The following is an 18,550-nucleotide window of genomic DNA, read 5'->3' on the forward strand; positions in this document are numbered from 1 at the left end:
TCTGGAGGTTAGTTAACAGTGTCCAAAGAAGGGCCAGAAGTATACAGAATGGTGTCGTCTGGGTAGAGGTGGATCAGAGAATCACCAGCCGCAAGAGCGACATCATTGATGTATACACAAAAAAGAGCCTTCCCGAGAATTGAACCCTGTGGCACCCCCATAGAGACTGCCAGAGGTCCGAACAACAGGCCCTCCGATTTGACACACTGAACTCTATCTGAGAAGTAGTTGGTGAACCAGGCGAGGCAGTCATTTGAGAAACCAAGGCTGTTGAGTCTGCCGATAAAAATGCGGTGATTGACAGAGTCGAAAGCCTTGGCCAGGTCGATGAATACGGCTGCACAGTATTGTCTTTTGTCGATGGCGGTTATGATATCGTTTAGAACCTTGAGCGTGGCTGAGGTGCACCCATGACCAGCTCGGAAACCAGATTGCATAGCAGAGAACGTACGATGGGATTCGAAATGGTCGGTGATCTGTTTGTTAACTTGGCTTCGAAGACCTTAGAAAGGCAGGGTAGGATAGATATAGGTCTGTAACAGTTTGGGTCTAGAGTGTCCCCCTTTGAAGAGGGGGATGACCGCGGAAGCTTTCCAATCTTTGGGGATCTCAGACGATACAAAAGAAAGGTATTACCTAGCAGCCAACCTGCTTGCACCAATCTCATGTAATTACAGTAAAATACTGTGAAATACAAACACAATCTCCCCTCAGTAAATGTCATTAATGAATTATGATTACAGTAGCATTTACTTTTTTAGAGTATAATACACTAAATTCTATGGTGTTGTACCATGTGTCAATACACAGTACTTATTTTGACACTGTATTTAAATTGCAGTAGTTCTACTACAATATGAAATACATTAACTTACCCCTAGCTGCCTGTAAATTACTGTGAATGTTACAGCAACACCTTTACAGTGTACACAACATCAATGCCAAACCAGGTTTCTTCCTGTGAAGCCTGTGTAAATTGTTGGATTTACATAATGGGAGGGGGCTTCACAGGAGGGACTACCTGTTTGATCACACCGGCAGGGTGTTTCTCTTGACCACAGTCGGTTTCAGAATATTGATTTAATAATAGCCTACTACCATCCGCCTCAATCTACAGTATGGTATTTTAAATATGTATTTTTTTGGTTGGTGCCAATATATCTGTCACGTTCCTGACCTGTTTTCTCTTGTTTTGTATGTGTTTAGTTGGTCAGGGCGTGAGTTGGGATGGGCAGTCTGTGTTGTTTGTTCTATGTGGGAGTGTGTTGGTTAATTAGCCTTATATGGTTCTCAATCAGGGACAGGTGTTATTCATTTCCTCTGATTGAGAATCATATATAGGTAGGCTGTTTTACACTGTTAGTTTGTGGGTGATTGTCTTCCGTGTCTGTGTATGTTGCGCCACACGGGACTGTTTTCGGTATGTTTGTTCGTTCGGTTTTTGTGTAGTCTGTTTTCCCGGTTCGTGCGTTCTTCGTGTTACATGTAAGTTCTTACGTTCAGGTCAGTCTACATCGTTTATTGTTTTGTTAGTTAGTCAAGTATAGTTTGTTTTCGTCTTGTTTAAATAAATATCATGTCATATCACAACGCTGCGCCTTGGTCGAATCACTACTCTCCTCTTCGTATGAAGAGGAGGAGGAACACCGTTACAATATCATTAGTCCACAGTGTGTGGTTTGTATCTTGTGCTTCACCACTCGTGATTGTGACCACTGTGTTACTGGGGAAAATCTCTTGTGTACATCATTAGTGGGTTGATGACAATGATACCTTCAGCTCACTTACGAGAGTCTATTTTACTGTAGGATGCCTGCAGCTATCACTACACCACTCAGTCAGTAGGGTCGGGTGACTGCGCATCACTACACCACTCAGTCAGTAGGGTCGGGTGACTGCACATCACTACACCACTCAGTCAGTAGGGTCGGGTGACTGCGCATCACTACACCACTCAGTCAGTAGGGTCGGGTGACTGCGCATCACTACACCACTCAGTCAGTAGGGTCGGGTGACTGCCCATCACTACACCACTCAGTCAGTAGGGTCGGGTGACTGCGCATCACTACACCACTCGGTTAGTAGGGTCGGGTGACTGCGCATCTCTACACCACTCGGTTAGTAGGGTCGGGTGACTGCGCATCTCTACACCACTCGGTTAGTAGGGTCGGGTGACTGCGCATCTCTACACCACTCGGTTAGTAGGGTCGGGTGACTGCGCATCTCTACACCACTCAGTCAGTAGGGTCGGGTGACTGCGCATCTCTACACCACTCAGTCAGTAGGGTCGGGTGACTGCGCATCTCTACACCACTCAGTCAGTAGGGTCGGGTGACTGGCATCACTGGAACACTCATTGATGAATACTTCCAAATAACAGCATCCTATCCGCTCTCTCCACGAGCTTAGGATCCCTCTCCTCCGGTCTTTGGTTACCATGGGGATGACGCCCACCGATTCGGCCCAGTAGTTGAAGGAGAGGCGGGCCCATCAAGCAGTCAGTTGAGGAAGAAGAGAAGAAGCGTCCTCCGGGCCAAATCTCGACTGCGGTCTCCTCACTGCCAACGCCCGTCCATCCATCCATAATGCGAGAAATAGTGCATCTGCAAGCCGGCCAGTGCGGGAACCAGATCGGAGCCAAGGTATCATTGTTGACTCCTTTGTATTTTACCAAGAAAATAGATTGCTTCATGTGAATGATTGCAGGCGAGCTAGATAAGCCTCTTTTTGAAGAAATGAAGAAAGACCGCTGATAATCCACCCATAAGACTTGTAGAGAAAGCTGGTGCAGGACTGTGTGCATTATCGATTGGCTATAATATAACATGCATGAATAATGCATGGTCATTCCGTGCACAAAATAAATATGTGTATAAGAGAAATAGGCTAAACAATAGCTATATCCGATTAATATCAGTTTGAATCACTGTTGCATATGAAATGGGCAGATTTGTTATTGTTGCTGCTGACTCATTCCCAATGGTTATTTGGGGTCCCTAAATGGACCTGCGGTGGAAGGGAGAGAGAACGGTACGAGAATACCTTCCTCTCCTCTCTTTTATGACACAATATATTCAACCTGATTAATATTTAGATCGAAATGGAATTTTAATGCTTAATTTAAATCATTTAGAGGCTTACATAATTATGTAAAGGGAATATTTAATGCAAGTCATGCTATTTGTGTTTCTCACAAAAAGGTAAATGTCCATTCAACAGAAAAGACATTGAATTATATCTATTTATATTGTATATTCTAACTTGCATTTTAAATGGATGCTTCTGTGTATTGCTATTGACGTGCATCTCAACTCCTCTCTCTCGCTGTCTCAGTTCTGGGAGGTGATCAGTGATGAGCATGGCATCGACCCGACTGGCACCTACCATGGAGACAGCGACCTGCAGCTAGACAGGATCAATGTGTACTACAATGAGGCCTCAGGTACAGTATGCACATTATATAGCATTGCATACATAAACCACAATGTCTCCAATTATTTAAACATGCACAATTAAATAAACTGCTGTTTTAATTAGGAAAAATGAACTGACTACACTTATACAAACAAATAATACATACATAAAACATGTACAGCAATAATAGTTTCAGTATGCCCAGTATTTATTTTCTTTTTCAGGTGGGAAGTATGTCCCCCGTGCTATCCTGGTGGATCTGGAGCCGGGCACCATGGACTCTGTCAGGTCTGGCCCCTTTGGACAGATTTTCAGGCCAGACAACTTTGTCTTCGGTGAGTGGTTGGTTTGATAGTCAGTGGAAATATGAGATTTGGTGGTAGACTACTAATGTAATCTTGTCCCGTCAGTGAAGTAGTGGTTTATGATACTCTTGTCTGCAGGCCAGAGTGGAGCTGGAAACAACTGGGCCAAGGGCCACTACACAGAGGGAGCAGAGCTGGTAGACTCTGTCATGGATGTAGTGAGGAAGGAGGCAGAGAGCTGTGACTGCCTCCAGGGCTTCCAGCTCACCCACTCCCTGGGTGGGGGTACTGGCTCTGGCATGGGCACCCTGCTCATCAGCAAGATCCGCGAGGAGTACCCTGACCGCATCATGAACACCTTCAGCGTGGTGCCCTCTCCTAAAGTGTCCGACACAGTGGTGGAGCCCTACAACGCCACCCTCTCTGTGCATCAGCTGGTGGAGAACACAGATGAGACCTTCTGCATCGACAACGAAGCCCTCTACGACATCTGCTTCCGCACTCTCAAGCTCACCACACCCACCTATGGAGACCTCAACCATCTGGTGTCAGCCACCATGAGTGGAGTGACCACCTGCCTTCGTTTCCCTGGCCAGCTCAACGCCGACCTCCGCAAACTGGCTGTCAACATGGTGCCCTTCCCCCGCCTGCACTTCTTCATGCCTGGCTTCGCCCCCCTCACCAGCAGGGGGAGCCAGCAGTACCGCGCCCTGTCCGTGCCTGAGCTCACCCAGCAGATGTTCGACTCCAAGAACATGATGGCGGCCTGTGACCCTCGTCACGGCCGTTACCTCACCGTGGCCGCCATCTTCCGTGGCCGCATGTCCATGAAGGAGGTGGACGAGCAGATGCTCAACGTCCAGAACAAGAACAGCAGCTACTTTGTGGAATGGATCCCCAACAACGTGAAGACAGCTGTCTGCGACATCCCACCCCGTGGCCTCAAGATGTCTGCCACCTTCATCGGCAACAGCACAGCCATCCAGGAGCTGTTCAAGCGTATCTCTGAGCAGTTCACTGCCATGTTCCGTCGTAAGGCCTTCCTTCACTGGTACACCGGAGAGGGTATGGATGAGATGGAGTTCACTGAGGCTGAGAGCAACATGAATGACCTGGTGTCTGAGTACCAGCAGTACCAAGATGCCACCGCTGAGGAGGGCGAGTTTGAAGAGGAGGGAGAAGAGGAAGCCGCCTAAACCATTCAGTCACTCAACTACCAAACAGTCTATCACTCCCCTCCGTCCTGTCCCCAAAACACAATTTGATTGATTTAAGTTAATGTTAAAGAAAAGGAAACTCAGATTTGTGATAATTAAATTAATGTGCTCAAGCATCTCTTCAGCAGTTCCCTTCAGTCTAATTAGTATCCTGTAAGGTTTTCAGTGCTCATCCTAGAAGTCAGGATATTCTAACATGAGGTTTCTTATGAAAGCAGTAAGCTGTAACTCGATCACTGGATGTCTAAATTGAATTATGTGAATAAATTAATGATGTGTTCCAATGCTAGGTGTGTTGCTTTACTTAAATAACCCTTTCAATACCTGAGATAATTTTCTATGTTTACAAATATTTTTTTTCTTTCTGTAAAAACATTCTCAGTCCATCATTTGACCTGCTGGTTGTACATCAGTAAGTGGCACTGACGTACAACCAGCAGGTCAGATATCCCATAGGAATGCAGATAGAATACTTTGGACCATGGTAGGTAAATTATGGTGCATTGGGGAAATGTTGTGTGTGGGTAAAGAACTGCTGTATTTCGAATGGTGCTGTAATTCCTTTCCACAGAATACAGTACCATACTGTATTTTTGGAGGTCCAAAAACGTTTTGTTTATGGCTCATTAATATATTTTGAGGCGTACCTTGTAAGAGACTATTTTTTTCACCTGTTCGTGAGAATGCTGTACCAATCTAACTCCTATGTGGTTACAGTGCCACATCAATTAAAAATATATAGGGGATAGATAAGTGGTAGCAAGTCTTTAACCTTTAATGTTTGAGCATTTTGCCATTTCCCTTTGGCCTGTTTTGCCCTGTAGTCGCTGCCGGTTTGGAAGCCTTTGTTGAGGCCTCTAAAAGTGCAAGTGATACAAAACACCAAATATTCATTGATATGCTGTAATGTATTTTACATTTTTTTAATTTCACCTTTATTTAACCAGGTAGGCCAGTTGAGAACAAGTTCTCATTTACAACTGCGACCTGGCCAAGATAAATCAAAGCAGTGCGACACAAACAACAACACAGAGTTACACACGGAATAAACAAACATACAGTCAATAATACAATAGAAAAAGTCTATATACAGTGTGTGCAAATGAGGTAAGATTAGGGAGGTAAGGCAATAAATAGGCCGTAGTGGCGAAATAATTACAATTTAGCAAATAAACACTGGAATGGTAGGGTGTGCAGAATATGAATGTGCAAGTAGAAATACTGGGGTGCAAAGGAGCAAAATAACAATATGGGGATGAGGTAGTTGGATGGGCTATGTACAGGTGCAATGATCTGTAAGCTGATGCTTAAAGTTGGTGAGGGAGATATGTGTGGGGGTGACCAGTGAAATATACCTGCTGGCGCGCGTGCTACGGGTGGGTGCTGCTATGGTGACAAGTGAGCTGATATAAGGCGGGGCTTTACCTAGCAAAGACTTAGATGACCTGGAGCCAGTGGGTTTGGCGACGAATATGAAGGGAGGGCCAGCCAACAAGGGCATACAGGTCGCAGTGGTGGGTAGTATATGGGGCTTTGATAGACTGCATCCAATTTGCTGAGTAGAGTGTTGGAGGCTATTTTGTAAATGACATCTCCAAAGTCAAGGGTCGGTAGGATAGTCAGTTTTACGAGGGTATGTTTGGCAGCATGAGTGAAGGATGCTTTGTTGCGAAATAGGAAGCCGATTCTAGATTTCATTTTGGATTGAAGATGCTTAATATGAGTCTGGAAGGAGAGTTTACAGTCTAACCAGACACCTAGGTATTTGTAGTTGTCCACATATTCTAAGTCAGAACCGTCCAGAGTAGTGATGCTAGGCGGGCGGGCAGCGATCGGTTGAAGAGCATGCATTTAGTTTTACTTGCATTTAAGAGCAGTTGGAGGCCACGGAAGGAGAGTTGTATTGCATTGAAGCTCGTCTGGAGGTTAGTTAACAGTGTCCAAAGAAGGGCCAGAAGTATACAGAATGGTGTCGTCTGGGTAGAGGTGGATCAGAGAATCACCAGCCGCAAGAGCGACATCATTGATGTATACACAAAAAAGAGCCTTCCCGAGAATTGAACCCTGTGGCACCCCCATAGAGACTGCCAGAGGTCCGAACAACAGGCCCTCCGATTTGACACACTGAACTCTATCTGAGAAGTAGTTGGTGAACCAGGCGAGGCAGTCATTTGAGAAACCAAGGCTGTTGAGTCTGCCGATAAAAATGCGGTGATTGACAGAGTCGAAAGCCTTGGCCAGGTCGATGAATACGGCTGCACAGTATTGTCTTTTGTCGATGGCGGTTATGATATCGTTTAGAACCTTGAGCGTGGCTGAGGTGCACCCATGACCAGCTCGGAAACCAGATTGCATAGCAGAGAACGTACGATGGGATTCGAAATGGTCGGTGATCTGTTTGTTAACTTGGCTTCGAAGACCTTAGAAAGGCAGGGTAGGATAGATATAGGTCTGTAACAGTTTGGGTCTAGAGTGTCCCCCTTTGAAGAGGGGGATGACCGCGGAAGCTTTCCAATCTTTGGGGATCTCAGACGATACAAAAGAAAGGTATTACCTAGCAGCCAACCTGCTTGCACCAATCTCATGTAATTACAGTAAAATACTGTGAAATACAAACACAATCTCCCCTCAGTAAATGTCATTAATGAATTATGATTACAGTAGCATTTACTTTTTTAGAGTATAATACACTAAATTCTATGGTGTTGTACCATGTGTCAATACACAGTACTTATTTTGACACTGTATTTAAATTGCAGTAGTTCTACTACAATATGAAATACATTAACTTACCCCTAGCTGCCTGTAAATTACTGTGAATGTTACAGCAACACCTTTACAGTGTACACAACATCAATGCCAAACCAGGTTTCTTCCTGTGAAGCCTGTGTAAATTGTTGGATTTACATAATGGGAGGGGGCTTCACAGGAGGGACTACCTGTTTGATCACACCGGCAGGGTGTTTCTCTTGACCACAGTCGGTTTCAGAATATTGATTTAATAATAGCCTACTACCATCCGCCTCAATCTACAGTATGGTATTTTAAATATGTATTTTTTTGGTTGGTGCCAATATATCTGTCACGTTCCTGACCTGTTTTCTCTTGTTTTGTATGTGTTTAGTTGGTCAGGGCGTGAGTTGGGATGGGCAGTCTGTGTTGTTTGTTCTATGTGGGAGTGTGTTGGTTAATTAGCCTTATATGGTTCTCAATCAGGGACAGGTGTTATTCATTTCCTCTGATTGAGAATCATATATAGGTAGGCTGTTTTACACTGTTAGTTTGTGGGTGATTGTCTTCCGTGTCTGTGTATGTTGCGCCACACGGGACTGTTTTCGGTATGTTTGTTCGTTCGGTTTTTGTGTAGTCTGTTTTCCCGGTTCGTGCGTTCTTCGTGTTACATGTAAGTTCTTACGTTCAGGTCAGTCTACATCGTTTATTGTTTTGTTAGTTAGTCAAGTATAGTTTGTTTTCGTCTTGTTTAAATAAATATCATGTCATATCACAACGCTGCGCCTTGGTCGAATCACTACTCTCCTCTTCGTATGAAGAGGAGGAGGAACACCGTTACAATATCATTAGTCCACAGTGTGTGGTTTGTATCTTGTGCTTCACCACTCGTGATTGTGACCACTGTGTTACTGGGGAAAATCTCTTGTGTACATCATTAGTGGGTTGATGACAATGATACCTTCAGCTCACTTACGAGAGTCTATTTTACTGTAGGATGCCTGCAGCTATCACTACACCACTCAGTCAGTAGGGTCGGGTGACTGCGCATCACTACACCACTCAGTCAGTAGGGTCGGGTGACTGCACATCACTACACCACTCAGTCAGTAGGGTCGGGTGACTGCGCATCACTACACCACTCAGTCAGTAGGGTCGGGTGACTGCGCATCACTACACCACTCAGTCAGTAGGGTCGGGTGACTGCGCATCACTACACCACTCAGTCAGTAGGGTCGGGTGACTGCCCATCACTACACCACTCAGTCAGTAGGGTCGGGTGACTGCGCATCACTACACCACTCGGTTAGTAGGGTCGGGTGACTGCGCATCACTACACCACTCGGTTAGTAGGGTCGGGTGACTGCGCATCTCTACACCACTCGGTTAGTAGGGTCGGGTGACTGCGCATCTCTACACCACTCGGTTAGTAGGGTCGGGTGACTGCGCATCTCTACACCACTCAGTTAGTAGGGTCGGGTGACTGCGCATCACTACACCACTCAGTTAGTAGGGTCGGGTGACTGCGCATCTCTACACCACTCAGTCAGTAGGGTCGGGTGACTGCGCATCTCTACACCACTCAGTCAGTAGGGTCGGGTGACTGGCATCACTGGAACACTCATTGATGAATACTTCCAAATAACAGCATCCTATCCGCTCTCTCCACGAGCTTAGGATCCCTCTCCTCCGGTCTTTGGTTACCATGGGGATGACGCCCACCGATTCGGCCCAGTAGTTGAAGGAGAGGCGGGCCCATCAAGCAGTCAGTTGAGGAAGAAGAGGAGAAGCGTCCTCCGGGCCAAATCTCGACTGCGGTCTCCTCACTGCCAACGCCCGTCCATCCATCCATAATGCGAGAAATAGTGCATCTGCAAGCCGGCCAGTGCGGGAACCAGATCGGAGCCAAGGTATCATTGTTGACTCCTTTGTATTTTACCAAGAAAATAGATTGCTTCATGTGAATGATTGCAGGCGAGCTAGATAAGCCTCTTTTTGAAGAAATGAAGAAAGACCGCTGATAATCCACCCATAAGACTTGTAGAGAAAGCTGGTGCAGGACTGTGTGCATTATCGATTGGCTATAATATAACATGCATGAATAATGCATGGTCATTCCGTGCACAAAATAAATATGTGTATAAGAGAAATAGGCTAAACAATAGCTATATCCGATTAATATCAGTTTGAATCACTGTTGCATATGAAATGGGCAGATTTGTTATTGTTGCTGCTGACTCATTCCCAATGGTTATTTGGGGTCCCTAAATGGACCTGCGGTGGAAGGGAGAGAGAACGGTACGAGAATACCTTCCTCTCCTCTCTTTTATGACACAATATATTCAACCTGATTAATATTTAGATCGAAATGGAATTTTAATGCTTAATTTAAATCATTTAGAGGCTTACATAATTATGTAAAGGGAATATTTAATGCAAGTCATGCTATTTGTGTTTCTCACAAAAAGGTAAATGTCCATTCAACAGAAAAGACATTGAATTATATCTATTTATATTGTATATTCTAACTTGCATTTTAAATGGATGCTTCTGTGTATTGCTATTGACGTGCATCTCAACTCCTCTCTCTCGCTGTCTCAGTTCTGGGAGGTGATCAGTGATGAGCATGGCATCGACCCGACTGGCACCTACCATGGAGACAGCGACCTGCAGCTAGACAGGATCAATGTGTACTACAATGAGGCCTCAGGTACAGTATGCACATTATATAGCATTGCATACATAAACCACAATGTCTCCAATTATTTAAACATGCACAATTAAATAAACTGCTGTTTTAATTAGGAAAAATGAACTGACTACACTTATACAAACAAATAATACATACATAAAACATGTACAGCAATAATAGTTTCAGTATGCCCAGTATTTATTTTCTTTTTCAGGTGGGAAGTATGTCCCCCGTGCTATCCTGGTGGATCTGGAGCCGGGCACCATGGACTCTGTCAGGTCTGGCCCCTTTGGACAGATTTTCAGGCCAGACAACTTTGTCTTCGGTGAGTGGTTGGTTTGATAGTCAGTGGAAATATGAGATTTGGTGGTAGACTACTAATGTAATCTTGTCCCGTCAGTGAAGTAGTGGTTTATGATACTCTTGTCTGCAGGCCAGAGTGGAGCTGGAAACAACTGGGCCAAGGGCCACTACACAGAGGGAGCAGAGCTGGTAGACTCTGTCATGGATGTAGTGAGGAAGGAGGCAGAGAGCTGTGACTGCCTCCAGGGCTTCCAGCTCACCCACTCCCTGGGTGGGGGTACTGGCTCTGGCATGGGCACCCTGCTCATCAGCAAGATCCGCGAGGAGTACCCTGACCGCATCATGAACACCTTCAGCGTGGTGCCCTCTCCTAAAGTGTCCGACACAGTGGTGGAGCCCTACAACGCCACCCTCTCTGTGCATCAGCTGGTGGAGAACACAGATGAGACCTTCTGCATCGACAACGAAGCCCTCTACGACATCTGCTTCCGCACTCTCAAGCTCACCACACCCACCTATGGAGACCTCAACCATCTGGTGTCAGCCACCATGAGTGGAGTGACCACCTGCCTTCGTTTCCCTGGCCAGCTCAACGCCGACCTCCGCAAACTGGCTGTCAACATGGTGCCCTTCCCCCGCCTGCACTTCTTCATGCCTGGCTTCGCCCCCCTCACCAGCAGGGGGAGCCAGCAGTACCGCGCCCTGTCCGTGCCTGAGCTCACCCAGCAGATGTTCGACTCCAAGAACATGATGGCGGCCTGTGACCCTCGTCACGGCCGTTACCTCACCGTGGCCGCCATCTTCCGTGGCCGCATGTCCATGAAGGAGGTGGACGAGCAGATGCTCAACGTCCAGAACAAGAACAGCAGCTACTTTGTGGAATGGATCCCCAACAACGTGAAGACAGCTGTCTGCGACATCCCACCCCGTGGCCTCAAGATGTCTGCCACCTTCATCGGCAACAGCACAGCCATCCAGGAGCTGTTCAAGCGTATCTCTGAGCAGTTCACTGCCATGTTCCGTCGTAAGGCCTTCCTTCACTGGTACACCGGAGAGGGTATGGATGAGATGGAGTTCACTGAGGCTGAGAGCAACATGAATGACCTGGTGTCTGAGTACCAGCAGTACCAAGATGCCACCGCTGAGGAGGGCGAGTTTGAAGAGGAGGGAGAAGAGGAAGCCGCCTAAACCATTCAGTCACTCAACTACCAAACAGTCTATCACTCCCCTCCGTCCTGTCCCCAACTCCATCCCTTCATCCTTACCATCTGCTTTCTCTCAAGAAGGCAGATGTTCCTAAATGAATTTAATGTTTTTCCACATTAGACAGTGATCTTACCAGATCGTAGTAAACTTTTGACATTATTTTGTTGTTGTATGTTGGAAATCCACTGAATTGTTTCCATTTTCCTACATTCATCTCATCATTGCTTTGCGGAATTAAAAGCAAGTGATTTTAAAGTTCAAATTAAATTGGTACTTACTCTTATGTTTTTATTGTTTTTATTTGATGGGTGTTACAAATAATTAATATGGTCTTATATAGACTTGATTACTGTACAACATGACATTTAAATGACACACTGGGTTGAAGTCAGCATGTACAATTACAGTATGTTCACATACTGTAAGTTATCTGAATTTGAAGCCATGAGCCCAAAATGTCAAAGGTAAAAGCAGATTTACAAACCAGAAAAAGCCAACCACAGTTGGAAACTGGGTTTGTGAGGGAGCATTAACTATAGGCTGAAGACAAACTGCACTGCCCACTATGGGTTCATGCCAATGAGTTAGTAGCAATAAACTCTTTATTGGAATGCATTCCTAGAACGTAACAACAGGCAAAATGAGACTGACGTATAGTGACTGTTAAAGACAGAAAGACTTGGCCGCATTGTTTTCAGCAGTCATCACTTCCCAGCTCCTGCAGTCAGTTGCCGCTGGCTAATAATTCTGACTGAAGCTATTTTGTCAATCACAGCTTCACCGAAAGCTGACTAGTAAGGTCTGCATGCTGAGCAAGTGCGTTATTTCTCATACACTTCACACTCACCATTTTAGGGATGTCTGATACATGATGTCAGCTGATACGATGCTCTGTCTTCTGCTTTTCCCCTCTCGTTAATTCCTCATAGAAGTCTGGTTGTGTTTTCACAAGAGAGAGAGAGACAGAAGCAAGTCTTGACATCATCTGATCAAAGTCCAGCACTGATTATGCAAAGAAAATCTACTGAGGTGGCCAATTCTAAAAATGACTATTAGTATTTATTTAACATGTAGGCTACAATAGATAAATATGTCATGACATTGTGTAACAACTCAACATGATGAGAATTGAATCCCATCATAGGCTTTGCAACATACAAACAGCGTACTGGTAAGAACACACATAGAATATATGATCTAATGTAGTATCACATTTCAGCCAATGTTAAATTAATGTAACAATTCTGAAATACTACAATACAATTATTCAAATGTAAACAATCATTCATTTTGTGCTTAAATATGATTAATAATGACATAATTATTTGTTCTGCACACAGTATCCGCAAACAGCGAATATCCCACTGGGAGAAATGTTTTCTAGATAATATTAGCTTACAGTGTCAATATCTGTAAAGCTGGATACAGGACTGATTCAGTAGTGAGACATGTATTGAGGTAAGTAATCAGTGTAAAAATCTAGACAATGAAATGCTTTTCTGACAATCAATAGTGGTTAAACAAATATTATTGCACGCTATACATTTAAGTAATCTATAAGGAATTTATACAAACATTTACATTACATTACAATATCATTTTTTGCATGTATCAAGGTAGCACAGGTAACAGCAGTCTGCTTACGATTTTAGCAGATAGACTGTATCCAGTCTTTTAGTAGCTGTTGAGAGTGCCAAATTGCCTAGACAGAGGACTGAAATACTCAGACTGAAATGTATTTACCAAAGACGAGTATGAGCGGGGACTGAATACTGGTCTTCTTCCATCTAGTGCAGGTGATGGTTTGTTTCCTCTTCCAGTATGACCATTTGAATGATTGTGTACATGTCTATCCCATTCAAATATGCCAGTGCTATTAAATAACACATCATAGAGAAAGCAGTCAGAGCCTCATGGACCTCAGTTCTAGTTACAGGCTGTGGTATTTGTAGTAGCTATCCCTACGTCTGTGTCCGGGTTCTGTACTAGCACTAGTCCATGTGCTTGCAGTACGTACAGTACACAGTGCCTGGGCCCTCCTCTTCCAGGGCTAGGTGCTGTGTACCTCTCGTCCCATCCTGTATCTGTCAACGTTGTGTCATGACCCTCTAATATCTAGGTAATCATCAGCTCTTTAGGTGGAGCTTCTACAGTCATCAGGATTTTGCTGTTGCTTGGATGTACAGGACAGGTGTTGAGAGACTTCTGAGAGGCTCAGATGAGTCTCTCCTCCTTGGGCAGTTTGAGTGCGTCTGGTGTCTCAACACTGCTGGCCCCCGTCTGCTCCTCAGCACTGGGCCGGTACGTCCCCTCCGTCTGCCTCTTCTTCCTCACCACGCAGAAAAGCCACACTAGCACAGCAGATGCTATGGCCAGCAGCCCCAGTATAACAGTCGGGGCCACAATAGCTGCAATGTTGGGTCCCTAGATGCAGAACAACACAGGGGTAAAAGTCATTCTCACAAATAAAGCTCTGGATACTTCTGGTTTAAGTACCTCTAACAAAAACAGAGATAAAGATAGCAGCAGTTTACTCACTGTGGCAGTTGTGTTAGAGGGTAGACTATTAGTTGTGTTGTCCCCTGTAGAAAACATTAAAGATTACCACTCAGGTCATTGTAATAGTTTGCTACAAGAATACAAATAGACCCTCTCTTTGATCAATGTAGCATAACACAATAGGTTTGAACAATGTGTAAAAACAGGTCATTTTAAAATGACACAATGTATACCAAGTGCAGGTGATAGAAATGACACGTGTGGTGCTCTGAGGCAACAACCTACATGTCCACACATGACCACATACCAGAACAACATGCAAATGTAAAAGCATGTATATGAGTATTGTTTGTATTATTTTTTAGTTGTCTTGTTTGTATATTGTTGTATTTTCAATTTGTGACTATCAGTGTTTTGTTACTTTTCATGTTTTGTGTTTTTTGTGGACCCCAGGAAGAGTAGCTGCAGCTTCTGCAAAAGCTAATGGGGATCATAATAAACAAATAAGCAAAAGTTTTAACACATCAAGTTACTTAAATACAGTTAAGAGTAATTTATTTACAGCCTAGGGGGAGGGGGAAACAAAACAGAAAGGTGGAAGTTGATGTCATTTTTAGATTGATAGATTGACAACATAATAGCCTATTGCAATGCGATGGGATTACTGAGTTCCTCAAGTCCAGTGCTTTTTTTCAGGCACTTTCTCCATGACAAGCCATGTGATTACTCTGTGACATCCCGCACAGTAACTACTTGAATGTAGGAGAGGGGGAGGAGAGGACTTGGAATGCGGCCTTTGCCCGTGGTCAGTGAAGCTCAGCCCCTGAACAGTTTTACTAGTTGAAGTATCCGGAAAAGCACTATTATATTTTGGTTACCATGTCAGTGCGGTGTCAAAGTGATTATTGACTATTAATTCACAGTAGATGTCTTGCTTAGAAAACTTCAACGCCCATTTAGGGATGTCAAACTAAGTTAATGATTGGCTAATGCAAATAGTAAAACAGTAAACTTCCCCAGGGGCAAAAGTACACCTTGATAACAAAATACAAGGGTAGGTTATTTGGGGGAGGGGCACAACTTTTGCTCAAAATGAGACACCGAAAAACCTCCTGTAGCAGTGACAGCCTGATACGTTTATTGTAGCAAACTAACTACAGTTGACATTACAGCTTGGAGGTGTCTGCATTGGAGTGCAGCCATTGTTCAGTGTTGTCCCATTACCAGAAAAGCAGAAGAGCACTCAGAACAACCAATAAGGGCTGCTTCATCTATTGTTTCTTGCTGGGTAATATACAGCTATAATGCATTGTGAAAACGTTCTATAAGTACATACAACCCCCTTATAACGTCTTACTATCATCTGATAATGATCCTGACTAACAGTTCAGTGCACTGACGAATAGCAGTGTAAAATATAACATATAAGGGCTCATACGTACTTTATAACAAGTAATAAAGCATTATAAATACGAGCATTATGTATTACCATACGTCTATCAGAGAAATCACATGTCCGCATTAAGAAAAGTGGGTGTACCAGAGCTTTTCATTCCAATGGTTCCTACCCAAATCTCTCACGCATTACGAAATATTTGTATAACCTGTTGGCATGTTACTGCATGCTTTAGTTTTTATTGAGTAATGCCTAGAATTGTGTGCAACCTGCTTTTGTGCATATCGTTCAGTCGTACAAGCAGTCGTACAGTAGATTGTTTGTCTGTGGTCAGAGACAATCCTGTGTGGTGGGGATGGGGTTATTTCACAAGAAGGATGGGGGGGGGGGGGGGGGGGGGGGGGGGGGGGGATTGTAGAGGCAGTGACATGACTCACCCACAACCCTGGAAGGATTACTCCCCAAGACCAGGAGTAGGACACTCCCAGCCAGGAGACCAGGCCAGACCGCGATGTCTGGGAGCAGTGTCATCTCCATTCAAACCAATGGGTTCTAAAGAGGGTAGACCATCAGCAAGGGGACACCTGGACATCAGGTCGGGGTCATTTAATCAGGAGTAGTGCTCAGCAGCACAAGCACACCGGCGTCAGTCTCCAGGGCCGCTCTAGAGAGATGAAGGTGGTGTTAAAGAAAAAAAGAACAGTTCATAAGGAGCTACACTGAGCCTGAGTCTCTATTGATACCCCAATGTTATTGAGTCTGGTTCATAAAGTGACAAAATGTAAGAGAAGATGAAATCATAACAGCTTTCTATACTTCATTCTGCATAGAATCATTGTAAGTATCAGGAGAAACAATTATCCCATAACATGACAATACAATAGAACATAATGAATCAAGTTATTATAAACATTTCAGACTGTCAGAAACTGTCCAAGCGGAAATTGATAGGGCTGCAGGTAGTCTAGCGGTTACGAGTGTTGGGCCAGTAACTGAAAGGTCGCTGGTTAGAATCCCTGAGCCGACTAGATAAAAAATCTGACAATGTCCCCTTAAGCAAGGTACTTAACCCTAATGGCTCCTGGAAGGTCGAAACATGACCACCCCTGTTTAAGGTTGGCTGATTTAGTAAAACTAGTGGTATATGTGAACAATTGCACCTGTTCAGGGAGGTGGGGAGGGAGGGCATTGAGATAACAAATTACAATTCATAAATCATATTCTTAGTAAATGTTGTGAAAGGAGCATCCTATCGAAATAAAAGTAAAGCCTTATAAAAGTATTGTAAAGTATAGGATTTATAGTGCCCCATAATTCATTTACAATACTTCCAAGCCATTTTATGTAAAGAGAAACAGCACTCCTGCTCCACAACAAATTAGTCGATCTAACAATACAAGAAGTATAGAATTGTATTATAGACAGACCTGTATAGAACATTATACACACCTTTTCACCGAATAATGTTGATATCCGTTTTAGGCAACCGGGATCAATCCAAATCCTTGCGGAAAAAAAACAACGTCTCGTTTCCGCCGCCTCACCTAAACGAGTGAGTGGGTGAACCGAAACTGGATCATATGTCAGGACGTGTTTATGATTAAACTTCTCCCAAAAATGTCTGAAAAATAATCTGCAAACTAAACCCGATCGCACAGCCGTTTTACTGTCTGAATGGGTTTATTTTGATATATATCACCGTAGACTACCTGTATAGGTTTAACTATGTAAAACTGTTTTTTAATTCCCTCTTCACGTCGCCCCTATGGTCACATGGTTCACTTCAGTCTCGTGTTACAGTACCTGAGCCCAGTATCAACCTGTGGCACAGGAGACAGATACCCTTTGTATGATGAGGCACCAGACTAGTGGACAAAAATCCACCTGCTCAATGGAGCCTACTTCCTCCCATTGCTTATGCTCTCTCACTCATTATGGATCCTTTACTATTAGAGTTCTATGGGACCCTTTCTCAAGTTCTACACTGTTCTATTGATGTGTGTCTGAAGCCTTGAAAGTGTTCATCTACCTTTTTTTCCATCTGCAAAATAAATATAAAAGGCTGTGGAATATGTTCAGGCCCAATGAGTAAACACTGAACATTTTGAGAAACTTTGGGCTGCATTTTTTTAATCCTGTAATTTAAGGGACACATGTTTCATGTGAGTGCATGGTGAGAATTTGTTTGCAGTTTTAGGACCTCTAGTGGAGAGCAATTATATTTTTCTAGCTGACCCTATCCTCAAAGCAAGATAAAAAAAATCCTGAAATACCATAAACACAGCTAATCATGGTCCCTTAATCCTTGCCTAATCGCAGTTTCATCTAGGCCTATGCCAGAATGTGACTGAAGACTGGCATAGAAAACACAATCTGATCAATGTATGATTCTATTTCCATGTTTGTATTTGGTGTGGTTGATTGTCAACCCATAACCACCCCAATATTGTATGTTATGTAGGCCTACATTCTGCAGTCTGCAAAAAGCACTGATTAGTCACATCATTATGTGTGCAGAAAGTATTTCTGCCACATAGGTCCTTCGGTTAATGGTCTCCCATGTATTGACGCACACAACATAAACTTGAAGTATGCATCATCAATTGCTAGAGCCCTACACATATACACAAATCCACTGAAACACACACAAATGTGGTGTAGACATTATGGGACCAAAAATGAAAGTCTTGGGACTTTCCTCTTCACTCCAGACTGGAATGTAGACATGTTTCCATCTAAAAGAGTGGCTGAATTTGGTACAGTGGTTGTGTTTGTTTGCTTTGGCCAA

At 44.0% G+C, this 18,550-nt stretch overlaps 3 protein-coding genes across 19 annotated transcripts; 2 read left to right on the forward strand and 1 right to left on the reverse strand.

Moving 5' to 3' along the window:
- The first annotated feature begins 2,570 nt into the window (after positions 1-2,570).
- Positions 2,571-5,225, forward strand: LOC120039569 (tubulin beta-4B chain-like). 9 transcript variants are annotated; one of them, XM_038985002.1, is made up of 5 exons: positions 2,571-2,642; positions 3,334-3,442; positions 3,639-3,749; positions 3,858-4,466; positions 4,812-5,225. In XM_038985002.1, exons 1-5 carry the CDS (start codon positions 2,586-2,588, stop codon positions 4,913-4,915), a joined length of 990 nt encoding a protein of 329 aa, XP_038840930.1. In that variant the 5' UTR covers positions 2,571-2,585; the 3' UTR covers positions 4,916-5,225. The 9 variants fall into 9 exon arrangements, with proteins under 9 accessions (XP_038840930.1, XP_038840942.1, XP_038840952.1 ...); XM_038985014.1 differs by having other exon boundaries at positions 3,858-4,206; positions 4,681-5,225; XM_038985024.1 differs by having other exon boundaries at positions 3,858-4,174; positions 4,676-5,225.
- A 4,294-nt stretch (positions 5,226-9,519) lies between these two features.
- Positions 9,520-11,925, forward strand: LOC120039631 (tubulin beta-4B chain-like). Of its 9 annotated transcripts, none has more exons than XM_038985059.1 (5): positions 9,520-9,576; positions 10,268-10,376; positions 10,573-10,683; positions 10,792-11,400; positions 11,746-11,925. In XM_038985059.1, exons 1-5 carry the CDS (start codon positions 9,520-9,522, stop codon positions 11,847-11,849), a joined length of 990 nt encoding a protein of 329 aa, XP_038840987.1. In that variant the 3' UTR covers positions 11,850-11,925. The 9 variants fall into 9 exon arrangements, with proteins under 9 accessions (XP_038840987.1, XP_038841000.1, XP_038841020.1 ...); XM_038985072.1 differs by having other exon boundaries at positions 10,792-11,140; positions 11,615-11,925; XM_038985092.1 differs by having other exon boundaries at positions 10,792-10,932; positions 11,632-11,925.
- A 982-nt stretch (positions 11,926-12,907) lies between these two features.
- On the reverse strand, positions 12,908-17,555 carry LOC120039690 (protein crumbs homolog 3-like). Its single transcript, XM_038985105.1, has 4 exons — positions 17,212-17,555; positions 16,200-16,426; positions 14,406-14,449; positions 12,908-14,291 (listed from the first exon to the last, which is right to left on the reverse strand). The coding sequence occupies exons 2-4, from the start codon at positions 16,297-16,299 to the stop codon at positions 14,082-14,084; spliced, it is 354 nt and encodes a 117-aa protein (XP_038841033.1). The 5' UTR covers positions 16,300-16,426; positions 17,212-17,555; the 3' UTR covers positions 12,908-14,081.
- Between the last annotated feature and the right edge of the window lie 995 nt (positions 17,556-18,550).

Source organism: Salvelinus namaycush, chromosome 3 (assembly GCF_016432855.1).
Source record: "Salvelinus namaycush isolate Seneca chromosome 3, SaNama_1.0, whole genome shotgun sequence".
In the NCBI taxonomy this organism is placed as follows: domain Eukaryota; kingdom Metazoa; phylum Chordata; class Actinopteri; order Salmoniformes; family Salmonidae; genus Salvelinus; species Salvelinus namaycush.

Coding starts and splice junctions, on each gene's coding strand:
- LOC120039690 (XM_038985105.1), bottom strand. CDS start 16,299: ATGGAGATGACACTGCTCCCAGACATCGCGGTCTGGCCTGGTCTCCTG. Junction 14,450..16,199: donor TAATCCTTCCAGGGTTGTGG/GTGAGTCATGTC, acceptor TGTTTTCTACAG/GGGACAACACAACTAATAGT. Junction 14,292..14,405: donor CCTCTAACACAACTGCCACA/GTGAGTAAACTG, acceptor TTCTGCATCTAG/GGACCCAACATTGCAGCTAT.
- LOC120039631 (XM_038985048.1), top strand. CDS start 9,520: ATGCGAGAAATAGTGCATCTGCAAGCCGGCCAGTGCGGGAACCAGATC. Junction 9,577..10,267: donor GGAACCAGATCGGAGCCAAG/GTATCATTGTTG, acceptor TCGCTGTCTCAG/TTCTGGGAGGTGATCAGTGA. Junction 10,377..10,572: donor GTACTACAATGAGGCCTCAG/GTACAGTATGCA, acceptor TTTCTTTTTCAG/GTGGGAAGTATGTCCCCCGT.
- LOC120039569 (XM_038984991.1), top strand. CDS start 2,586: ATGCGAGAAATAGTGCATCTGCAAGCCGGCCAGTGCGGGAACCAGATC. Junction 2,643..3,333: donor GGAACCAGATCGGAGCCAAG/GTATCATTGTTG, acceptor TCGCTGTCTCAG/TTCTGGGAGGTGATCAGTGA. Junction 3,750..3,857: donor GCCAGACAACTTTGTCTTCG/GTGAGTGGTTGG, acceptor TCTTGTCTGCAG/GCCAGAGTGGAGCTGGAAAC.